The 12,483-nt window shown below is 37.1% G+C and overlaps 1 protein-coding gene across 1 annotated transcript in view; it reads right to left on the bottom strand.

Moving 5' to 3' along the window:
• Window positions 1-12,483, bottom strand: part of dip2a (disco-interacting protein 2 homolog A) — a 127,376-nt gene that overhangs the window by 37,026 nt on the left and 77,867 nt on the right. The window contains exons 19-25 of the mRNA XM_077240162.1: window positions 9,977-10,116; window positions 8,264-8,400; window positions 6,296-6,376; window positions 6,079-6,206; window positions 5,707-5,821; window positions 4,823-5,030; window positions 605-705 (exon numbers count right to left, since the gene is read on the bottom strand). Coding sequence (XP_077096277.1) covers window positions 605-705; window positions 4,823-5,030; window positions 5,707-5,821; window positions 6,079-6,206; window positions 6,296-6,376; window positions 8,264-8,400; window positions 9,977-10,116 — 910 coding nt within the window. The remainder of the gene's footprint in view (window positions 1-604; window positions 706-4,822; window positions 5,031-5,706; window positions 5,822-6,078; window positions 6,207-6,295; window positions 6,377-8,263; window positions 8,401-9,976; window positions 10,117-12,483) is intronic.

Here is a 12,483-nt window from a genome sequence, read left to right as displayed (position 1 = left end):
AAATATAAATTTTATATAAAAGTTGACATTTTTATCAGTTTTAATAAATTTCAACAATACATGTATAACTTTTTTTCAAGTGTCGTCTTTAAAAAGAGACCAAACTGAAGTCTGTGATCTAAAACATTCAAGATTTATGATCGTTTAATTTGGAAATTTCATTTTCAGGTCTATGCTGAAAAAATGAATAAATGGATTATAACTACTGTATAAGTATAATTTAGTACCATAAAATCCCATAAAATTAAATATATTATCAAACTAAAATCAGGGTTTCTGCAGGTATCTTCAAATTAAATGTAATGCTTTTTAATGCCATTTTTTTTAATGCCATAATATGATCAAACCACAGACTAACCACTATAGACCATAATATCCTAATCTCCCGCCTTGAACACTGTGGAGGGATCAAAGGAAATGCTCTAAAATGGTTCAATTCGTTTCTGTTCAGTTTGTCTTGGAGAGTTTCCATCCGCCGCCACCGCTTTTATGTTTGGTGTTCCTCAGGGATCTATTCTAGCTCCTATCCTTTTCTCTCTGTATATGCTTCCGTTAGGCACCATTTCTAGGAAACAGCTGCTCAGGAGGTTGAAATGTACTTTACCTGATCATGGTCTTCCAGCTGTGACACATCTCTCCCACAGGCCTGTGCAATCCTCTTTCCTGCCACCAGGTTTCCGACTATCATGGAAGCAGGACCCACCTCTGAAACAGCAGACACAGCAGCCTAGCGCTGTCAAAATGGCTGTAATAGCTCAATTTGAATTTCTTTCTTAAATATTAGCAAAATTCTAATTATATTTGAATTCTAGAGGCTATACTTAATGTCAGAGGAAAAAAGTACTATATTGTCTCCTACGCCCACAAGAAGGCGCAAGAGGGCGCAATAAGCAAATATAAACCAAATCAAGCTTCGCATGTTTTATTGAAATGAAAAGACATTCACTTTTTAAAGTGCATTAACTTTTGAAACATTTGTTCTTCAATAAAATATAATTTCCTGAATGCAAGGAAATTTAGGTTACAATAGTGCATAAAACAGTGTTTGTGCATCAGTGACCTGAGAAAACATGCTTCAACACACAGCGTAATGAACTACATGAACACAAGATAGCAAACTGCCATTCAGAAACACTCACTTCTACTCACTACATCTACATATTCATATTCACTTCTACTCACTACATCTACATATTCATATTCATACTCACTTCTACTCTGTACATCTACATATTCATCTTCATATTCACTTCTACTCACTACATCTACATATTCATATTCATACTCACTTCTACTCTGTACATCTACATATTCATATTCATATTCACTTCTACTCACTACATCTACATATTCATATTCACTTCTACTCACTACATCTACATATTCATATTCACTTCTACTCACTACATCTACATATTCATATTCACTTCTACTCTCTACATCTACATATTCATATTCACTTCTACTCACTACATCTACATATTCATCTTCATACTCACTTCTACTCACTACATCTACATATTCATCTTCATACTCACTTCTACTCTGTACATCTACATATTCATCTTCATATTCACTTCTACTCACTACATCTACATATTCATCTTCATATTCACTTCTACTCACTACATCTACATATTCATATTCACTTCTACTCACTACATCTACATCTTCATATTCACTTCTACTCACTACATCTACATATTCATCTTCATATTCACTTCTACTCACTACATTTACATATTCATCTTCATATTCACTTCTACTCACTACATCTACATATTCATATTCACTTCTACTCACTACATCTACATATTCATATTCACTTCTACTCTCTACATTTACATATTCATCTTCATATTCACTTCTACTCTCTACATCTACATCTTCATCTTCATATTCACTTCTACTCACTACATCTACATATTCATATTCACTTCTACTCTCTACATCTACATATTCATCTTCATATTCACTTCTACTCTCTACATCTACATATTCATATTCATATTCACTTCTACTCACTACATCTACATCTTCATATTCACTTCTATTCACTACATCTACATATTCATATTCACTTCTACTCACTACATCTACATCTTCATCTTCATATTCACTTCTCCTCACTACATCTACATATTCATATTCACTTCTACTCTCTACATTTACATATTCATCTTCATATTCACTTCTACTCTCTACATCTACATATTCATATTCATATTCACTTCTACTCACTACATCTGCATCTTCATCTTCATATTCACTTCTCCTCACTACATCTACATATTCATATTCACGTCTACTCACTACATTTACATATTCATCTTCATATTCACTTCTACTCTCTACATCTTCATATTCATATTCATATTCACTTCTACTCACTACATCTACATATTCATCTTCATATTCAGTTCTACTCTCTACATCTACATATTCATCTTCACTTCTACTCACTACATCTACATATTCATCTTCATATTCACTTCTACTCACTACATCTACATCTTCATATTCACTTCTATTCACTACATCTACATATTCATATTCATATTCACTTCTACTCACTACATCTACATCTTCATCTTCATATTCACTTCTCACTACATCTACATATTCATATTCACTTCTACTCTCTACATTTACATATTCATCTTCATATTCACTTCTCCTCACTACATCTACATATTCATATTCACTTCTACTCTCTACATTTACATATTCATCTTCATATTCACTTCTACTCTCTACATCTACATATTCATATTCATATTCACTTCTACTCACTACATCTACATATTCATATTCATATTCACTTCTACTCACTACATCTACATATTCATATTCATATTCACTTCTACTCACTACATCTACATATTCATATTCACTTCTACTCACTACATCTACATATTCATATTCATACTCACTTCTACTCACTACATCTACATATTCATCTTCATACTCACTTCTACTCACTACATCTACATCTACATATTCATATTCACTTCTACTCACTACATCTACATATTCATCTTCATATTCACTTCTACTCACTACATCTACATATTCATATTCATACTCACTTCTACTCACTACATCTACATATTCATATTCATACTCACTTCTACTCACTACATCTACATATTCATCTTCATATTCACTTCTACTCACTACATCTACATATTCATATTCACTTCTAGTCTCTACATCAACATATTCATCTTCATACTCACTTCTACTCACTACATCTACATATTCATCTTCATATTCACTTCTACTCACTACATCTACATATTCATATTCACTTCTACTCACTACATCTACATATTCATATTCACTTCTACTCACTACATCTACATATTCATCTTCACACTCACTTCTACTCACTACATCTACATATTCATCTTCATATTCACTTCTACTCACTACATCTACATATTCATATTCACTTCTAGTCTCTACATCTACATATTTATATTCACTTCTACTCACTACATCTACATATTCATATTCACTTCTACTCTCTACATCTACATATTCATATTCACTTCTACTCACTACATCTACATATTAATATTCATATTCACTTCTACTCACTACATATTCATCTTCATATTCACTTCTACTCACTACATCTACATATTCATATTCATATTCACTTCTACTCACTACATCTACATATTCATATTCACTTCTACTCACTACATCTACATATTCATATTCATACTCACTTCTACTCACTACATCTACATATTCATCTTCATATTCACTTCTACTCACTACATCTACATATTCATATTCACTTCTAGTCTCTACATCTACATATTCATCTTCATACTCACTTCTACTCACTACATCTACATATTCATCTTCATATTCACTTCTACTCACTACATCTACATATTCATATTCACTTCTACTCACTACATCTACATATTCATCTTCACACTCACTTCTACTCACTACATCTACATATTCATCTTCATATTCACTTCTACTCACTACATCTACATATTCATATTCACTTCTAGTCTCTACATCTACATATTTATATTCACTTCTACTCACTACATCTACATATTCATATTCACTTCTACTCTCTACATCTACATATTCATATTCACTTCTACTCACTACATCTACATATTAATATTCATATTCACTTCTACTCACTACATATTCATCTTCATATTCACTTCTACTCACTACATCTACATATTCATATTCATATTCACTTCTACTCACTACATCTACATATTCATATTCACTTCTACTTTCTACATCTACATATTCATCTTCATATTCACTTCTACTCTCTACATATTCATCTTCATATTCACTTCTACTCACTACATATTCATCTTCATATTCACTTCTACTCTCTACATCTACATATTAATATTCACTTCTACTCACTACATATTCATCTTCATATTCACTTCTACTCACTACATCTACATGAGCACGTTGCAGGGGTGCAGGGCACACACACACACACACACACACACACACACACACACACCTGTGCCTGGCTGCTTCTGGCGGGGCTTGGGCAGGTTGGTGACGCAGGTGTGAGGGCACACACACACACACACACACACACACACACACACACACACACACACACACACACACACACACACACACACACACACACACACACTCACCTGTGCCTGGCTGCTTCTGGCGGGGCTTGGGCAGGTTGGTGACGCAGGTGTGAGGGCACACACACACACACACACACACACACACACACACACACACACACACACACACACACACACACACACACACACACACACACACACACACTCACCTGTGCCTGGCTGCTTCTGGCGGGGCTTGGGCAGGTTGGTGACGCAGGTGTGAGGGCACATGAGCACGTTGCAGGGGTGCAGGGCTCCCTCCAAGAACCTCTGCTTGCTCTCGGAGATGTGGATGCCGCCCAGTGGAGCTTTGGGGAGTGTGTTCGCTGGAACCAGAGCCAGACAGTACACACCCACCTGATGGATGCTGTCGATGGCCTGAGAGGAACACGGAGTACAGAGATGGGTGTGTGTGTTGTTTTGCGGACACTACAAGTAAAAACTTTGTACAAACCTACCCGGTCTTTATTATCATGATTGAAATAACATAATGTGTGTGTTTGCATGTATGTATGTGTGTCTGTGGTGTGTGTGTGTGTGTGTGTGTGTGTGTCTGTGTGAGTTTGTGTGTTAGAGTGTATGTGTATATCTGTGGTCTGTGTGTGTGTGTGTGTGTGTGTGTGTGTATCTATGGGTGTGATTGTATGTGCATGTGTGTCTGTGTGTGTGTGTTTGTGTGTATCCCAGACAACAACATAGTGACGGCCCAGATCCGGCCCACATCTGGTACACATGAATTCCACACGGTCCAGGTCTGGGCCGGATCTGACACTATGTTGATAGTGTCAGATCTGTGTGTCTGTGGTGTGTGTGTGTGTGTGTGTGAGTTTGTGTGTGTTAGTGTGTATGTGTATATCTGTGGTCTGTGTATGTGTTTCTGGTGTGTGTGTGTGTTTGTTTGTGTATCCCAGACAACAACATAGTGTCAGCCCAGATTCGGCCCACATCTGGTACACATGAATCCCACACGGTCCAGGTGTGGGCCGAATCTGACACTACCTGGCACTATGTTGCTGTCTGGGAAGTGTGTGTGTGTGTGTGTGTGTGTGTTCACCTGTAGCACTCGGCTCATCCACTGGAAGCTGTCCTCCTCTGAAGCGTCTGGTCTCTGTTCTGCCACCACAACGATGCGTTCATCGTGCAGCACCGAAACAGAGAAAACTGCAATCCTGACACAACACAGAATCACATTTCAGCCTGAGCAGAGACACATATTCATCTCAACTCAAGAGGAAATGAACACTCTAATCTGTCCTTTATAAATAACTTTAGCCACAGATTTATGTTTCTCTTGTATATGCTATTTGTTTTGCCATCTCCAAGTGTTTTTTTCCCTCATCGTGTGTTTTTGGATAGCAGGATAGTTGGTTTCAGAAAACATTGATTTGCTAAATATCAGGTCAAAGGTTACAGGCAGGCCATTTACCTTCCTCTGTACACAAACTTCATGGGCTCGACCGCCAGCGCCGTGGCCACCACATCATCTGCGTTATGTCTCCGCCCGCTCACCAGCATCAGCCCATCCAGCTTTCCCACCACAAACACCAGATTATCCTGCAACACCACACACATCCCCAGTCCACAAAGATGAACTCTGCATGTTGATTTCTAAGACACGTAAGAGTTGTGTAATCTGAACGCACCGGGCCGATGAAGCCCAGGAGAGACGTGCGTGTGAAGGGCCGATCACTGATGGGAGATCCGGATGATGTCACGGGAATGGTCTGGAAGAGAGCAGAACAACACGTCCATGTAAGTCTTTTTCACCTTTTATTTCACAATGAAAGTCACAAACTGTGAACGCTGACTCTTAATGTTGCTTTTTTTTATAGTTTTAATAAAGTTATGACAGCACAAAATAATATAATTGATGTGTTTTGTTGTTGGGAATATGCTTATGATGTTTAAACAGTCTTTCTAGATTCACTTAGGAGATTTATAGGCTTGAATAATAGTAAAACTTCAGTCGTAAATGAACGTTTTTAATAAGTGAACGATTCAATGACTCACTCATGAAGTTATTATAGGAGTAGTTCACTTCAGAATTAAAATTTCCTGATAATTTATGGTTAAAGAGTATTAAAATGTTTATTTATTTTATAAAATGACCGATTGTTTGTCTAGATCAGACTCTTATTCCTCGGCTGGATCGTGTCGAGACTTTGAAGCCGCACTGAAACTCACATTTAAACCTTCAACCCGTTGGACTCCACTGAAGTCACTATATGGAGAAAAATCCGATAATATTTTCCTCAAATACCTTAATTTATTTTCCACTCAAGAAAGAAAGACATGAACATCTTGGATGATGTGGTGGTGAGTAAATTATCAGGAAATGTTCATTCTGAAGTGAACTACTCCTATAATGTAACTTGCAGAGAGGGCCACTGAATGAATCAGATTTAATCAAAAATTTGACAGAGTCACTGAAGTTAACCAAAATCCCAACCATGTTTAATTGATATAAAACTGAAATTGCGTTATTGCTTAAGTGCCATTATCAAATCGTGAAAGCTGCGATTTAATGAGATAAATATATGCGCCGCGTGTTTCAGAGTGAAGCGCGGCGCTGTGTTCTTTTACACGCTCATGATCCGGTGTTTCAGCTTCACAGTGAATCCTCAGTTTGAGTCAATCATCTTCACATCCTTGTAATGAGAAGCTCTTTTAAAGGGATAGCTGTGGAATATTCAATTAGTTAACATGTATGAGACTGAAAGAAATTGAATTTATTGATGATAAATATACAAACCTTGGTTGTGTGATTAAAATAAATTTAGTTTATTAGTACTATTACAGAAATCTTAAGTTGTGTACCCTTTTATTAGTTTGTTTTAAACTGCAAATCAAATCCATGGAAAATTTTTATGCATTTCAAATACATAAATCTTAAATATAGGCCTTAATATTTGAGTTTACTCTTACAGTTGTACTGTAGAATCATCATCATTATTATTTTTACTTCATTTTATTTTTCTTAAATACTCAATTTGTTATTTTACAGTGAAATACAACTACTATTATTACCACTACTACTAATAATAATTAAGTCATATTGATACATAATTTATCCAAATTGAGCAGCTCTACAAACAGGCGATCTGACCAATCATAATCCGCCGTCCGCCATTTGTCCGACAGAGCAGTCGGGAGAGTTAATAGATTAACATCGGTTAAAATAACATTCCTTCTGATGTTCATTCATGTTTATTTGATGCTATAAATGAACTAGAAGGAAGAGATGATCGGTTCACGAGCGGCTTTAACTGAGGCTCTACAGCGATCTGTCACGACACATTAAAGAGCCACAAAACGGCATTTATTGTTGAAATTTCTTTAAAAAATGACCAAAATTGAAAGAAAATTGATTGTTATCAAAAGTAAGCCACTATATCCTGTCTGTTGGTGCGTTGTAGTTTTCTCTCTCCATGATGTATTTTTAGCAACAGTAACTAAAGGGGCCGGGTCTTTGTAAACAGTTAATTGTTTTGTTTTTCTTTCCCATATCATTCAGCCCTTCAGCCATTCAACTACCATTATTGATTGAAAATGTTTAAGGCCAAAACTAGATGTTTAGAAATCCGTTGAGCTGTTGTTTTCTCCACACTCACCTCAAAGACGTTCTTGGTCATTCCTGGCAGACCATAGTAAGAGATCCCCGTACTGCTGGAGCTCACACAGATCTCTCCCACCTCATCCATACGGCACAGGTACGGCGTTCCCTCCAGCCGGATCACACACACCAGCGCTGCACACACACACACACACACACACACACACACACACACACAGCAGTCAGAGGATTAAAAACAGGTGAACGTTAAACATAAAGAGACTAGATCATCTACATCCATCCACTCAAAACTCCATCACTCTATTCAAATCTGTCTATCAGTCTATGGATCAGTGGCTACGTTTGTCAGTTAATGGGATTGTCGGCTCAATCGGACTGAAAAGCCTTCCTGTAAACGCCTTAATCGATCCAATTGAGCTCGATCCAAAATAAATTGCGATCGGATTGAAAGGGCTGGTTTATTCCGATTGATTGAGAACCGAAACTGAAAGGACTGCGCATGTGCAATAATGTAGAAATAGCGTAATGGCGTATAATGCGCTGAACGAGCTGTTCTTCCTGTTGAATAAAGTGTCGTATAAACGAGTGTCTATAATCCTCCTTTCTCTGAGTCTGTGAAGTGGATCAGGACAGCGGCCCACCAGTCCTGGTTTCAGACTCTCATCCACAGACCACTGCTTGTGTGTCAGGGTTCTGCCCTGGCAGCTTTGTCTGTGTTGTCTTTGTTTAATGTCTCTATGTTTGTGTTGTGCTTCAACATATGGTTTTGTTTGTGTTGGCCATGTGCTGCTTTGTTCCTGCCTCCTTGTTTCCCTGTACCACACCCTCTTGTCTAGTTGAGTCCTCATTTGTCTGAGTGTGTTCACCTGTTCCTTGTCTGAGTGTTGTCACGTGTTCCTCTTGTTTTTAGCTCCCTTTATATGTGTGCTCTTTCCCTCGTGGGTTGCCAGTTCGTTAGATGTTGCGCTACTGTGTACTTCTGTGTTACATAGTTTGTTTCTTATTACTAAAGTCATTAGAGTTTTATGTGTAGGAATTTTTTAGTGCTTTAGTTCTGCCATCGGACCTGTCTGTCTTTTCTCCTGTGTCTCTAGTTCCTGTCCTGCTAGCAGAGCGTCCCTGGCTGCTCACACTCTTTGCTTTGGAGCAAGCCTGGTGCTGAGCCTGAGATCCCTGAGTGCCTTGCTGTTATGCTTGAAGTTCCTGTCTGGCTATTGCTAGTATTCTCAGTTCTCATTCTGCTCTGCCATTACTACTCCCCACCCTACAGTCATCGTGTGCTAGTTACAACGGCTGTCATTGTGTCTCAGCCCTGCCCATTGTCTGGACTGTTCACCTTTCCCACCACATCTTGTCATTTGTCTACTGTCAATAAATCTGTTAACACTCGTTCTGCATTTGAGTTCTCCTTGACAGACCCGTGACATTTTGGGCATTTTTACTGCGTCACAACGGGTTATATTCAGTCTCCAAATTATGACCAGAGACGGATATTAAATCTGCTGTTTAAAACAAATAAAGAACCGATGTATGAGAAGGGTTGTTATGCGCAAACAGTGGAAGACTCGTATATTCGTGCTGTGTGCGCGTGTAAAAAATCCCGATTTGAAGCTTGTGACATATGAACACACACATCAACCCGATCACACATTTAGCGTTCATGTAAACACTCAGATTCATCAATCGTAATGAATTCAGTCCGACTGAAACAGAAGTTGTGCATGTAAACACAGTGAGAGTAGAGTGGCACCTCCAGGCATGACCTGTCCCACATCCTGCACTGTGAGAACGGAGAGCTTCTCCTCAGTGTCGACCCGGATCACGCCGTAACTCAGACCGCTCATGGACAACACCGCTTTACCCGGAGGAGGAACGCCCATCTCCGGAGGCCTGAACACACACACACACACACACGGCGTTAGGGGCTGGTTTTGTTACGCATACCTCAGCATACTGCCATATGCAAATTCAAATGCAAAATGCAAATGGCTATTTTCATTTCCGACATTGATAACTGGACTGCATTATACTGTAAAAAAGAAAAGAAAAGAAATACGGTAAAAAATGGCATTTGAGGTTGCCAAAACTTTACCGTAAAAAATACGGTAGCACTATTTTAGGTTATGCACACATCTCACTGTGTATTAAAGGATTTTAATACAGGAGCACATTAATGCAGAACAGTGATTTAACTAACTGAAACTGTCTCTGCATCAAATGGTTCCAGCCAATCAGAATCGAATAATCAGACAGACCATGGTATAATGTTAATATACCAACCAACACTAAAGTACTTGGTGGTGTTGTTTATTAGCTGTAATGTGTTGGTGTACTTTATTAGCTGTAATGTGTTAGCGTTGTTTATTAGCTGTAATGTGTTAGCGTTGTTTATTAGCTGTAATGTGTTATCATTGTTTATTAGCTGTAATGTTAGCATTGTTTATTAGCTGTAATGTGTTAGCGTTGTTTATTAGCTGTAATGTTAGCATTGTTTATTAGCTGTAATGTGTTAGCGTTGTTTATTAGCTGTAATGTTAGCATTGTTTATTAGCTGTAATGTGTTAGTGTTGTTTATTAGCTGTAATGTTAGCATTGTTTATTAGCTGTAATGTGTTGGTGTTGTTTATTAGCTGTAACATGTTAGCGTTGTTTATTAGCTGTAATGTTAGCATTGTTTATTAGCTGTAATGTGTTGGTGTTGTTTATTAGCTGTAACGTGTTAGCGTTGTTTATTAGCTGTAATGTGTTAGCGTTGTTTATTAGCTGTAATCTGTTAGCGTTGTTTATTAGCTGTAATGTGTTGGTGTTGTTTATTAGCTGTAATGTGTTGGTGTTGTTTATTAGCTGTAATGTGTTAGCGTTGTTTATTAGCTGTAATGTGTTAGCGTTGTTTATTAGCTGTAATGTGTTGGTGTTGTTTATTAGCTGTAATGTGTTATCATTGTTTATTAGCTGTAATGTGAAGGTGTTGTTTATTAGCTGTAATGTGTTAGCGTTGTGTATTAGCTGTAATCTGTTAGCGTTGTTTATTAGCTGTAATGTGTTGGTGTTGTTTATTAGCTGTAATGTGTTGGTGTTGTTTATTAGCTGTAATGTGTTGGTGTTGTTTATTAGCTGTAATGTGTTGGTGTTGTTTATTAGCTGTAATGTGTTGGCGTTGTTTATTAGCTGTAATGTGTAGGTGTTGTTTATTAGCTGTAATGTGTTAGCGTTGTTTATTAGCTGTAATCTGTTAGCGTTGTTTATTAGCTGTAATGTGTTGGTGTTGTTTATTAGCTGTAATGTGTTAGCGTTGTTTATTAGCTGTAATGTGTTGGTGTTGTTTATTAGCTGTAATGTGTTAGCGTTGTTTATTAGCAGTAATGTTATCATTGTTTATTAGCTGTAATGTGTAGGTGTTGTTTATTAGCTGTAATGTTAGCGTGGTTTATTAGCTGTAATGTGTTAGTGTTGTTTATTAGCTGTAATGTGTTGGTGTTGTTTATTAGCTGTAATGTGTTATCATTGTTTATTAGCTGTAATGTGTAGGTGTTGTTTATTAGCTGTAATGTGTTAGCGTTGTTTATTAGCTGTAATGTGTTGGTGTTGTTTATTAGCTGTAATGTGTTATCATTGTTTATTAGCTGTAATGTGTAGGTGTTGTTTATTAGCTGTAATGTGTTAGCGTTGTTTATTAGCTGTAATGTGTTGGTGTTGTTTATTAGCTGTAATGTGTTATCATTGTTTATTAGCTGTAATGTGTAGGTGTTGTTTATTAGCTGTAATGTGTTAGCATTGTTTATTAGCTGTAATCTGTTAGCGTTGTTTATTAGCTGTAATGTGTTGGTGTTGTTTATTAGCTGTAATGTGTTATCATTGTTTATTAGCTGTAATGTGTAGGTGTTGTTTATTAGATGTAATGTGTTAGCGTTGTTTATTAGCTGTAATCTGTTAGCGTTGTTTATTAGCTGTAATGTGTTGGTGTTGTTTATTAGCTGTAATGTGTTAGCGTTGTTTATTAGCTGTAATGTGTTGGTGTTGTTTATTAGCTGTAATGTGTTATCATTGTTTATTAGCAGTAATGTTATCATTTTTTATTAGCTGTAATGTGTAGGTGTTGTTTATTAGCTGTAATGTTAGCGTTGTTTATTAGCTGTAATGTGTTAACGTTGTTTATTAGCTGTAATGTGTTAGCGTTGTTTATTAGCTGTAATGTTAGCGTTGTTTATTAGCTGTAATGTGTTAACGTTGTTTATTAGCTGTAATGTGTTAACGTTG

Source organism: Siphateles boraxobius, unplaced genomic scaffold (assembly GCF_051911475.1).
Source record: "Siphateles boraxobius isolate OS27281-9 unplaced genomic scaffold, OSU_SipBor_1 100, whole genome shotgun sequence".
NCBI classification, from domain to species: Eukaryota; Metazoa; Chordata; class Actinopteri; order Cypriniformes; family Leuciscidae; genus Siphateles; species Siphateles boraxobius.
Note: the sequence above shows the minus strand (reverse complement) of the source record. Positions and strands in the feature narration are given on the sequence as shown.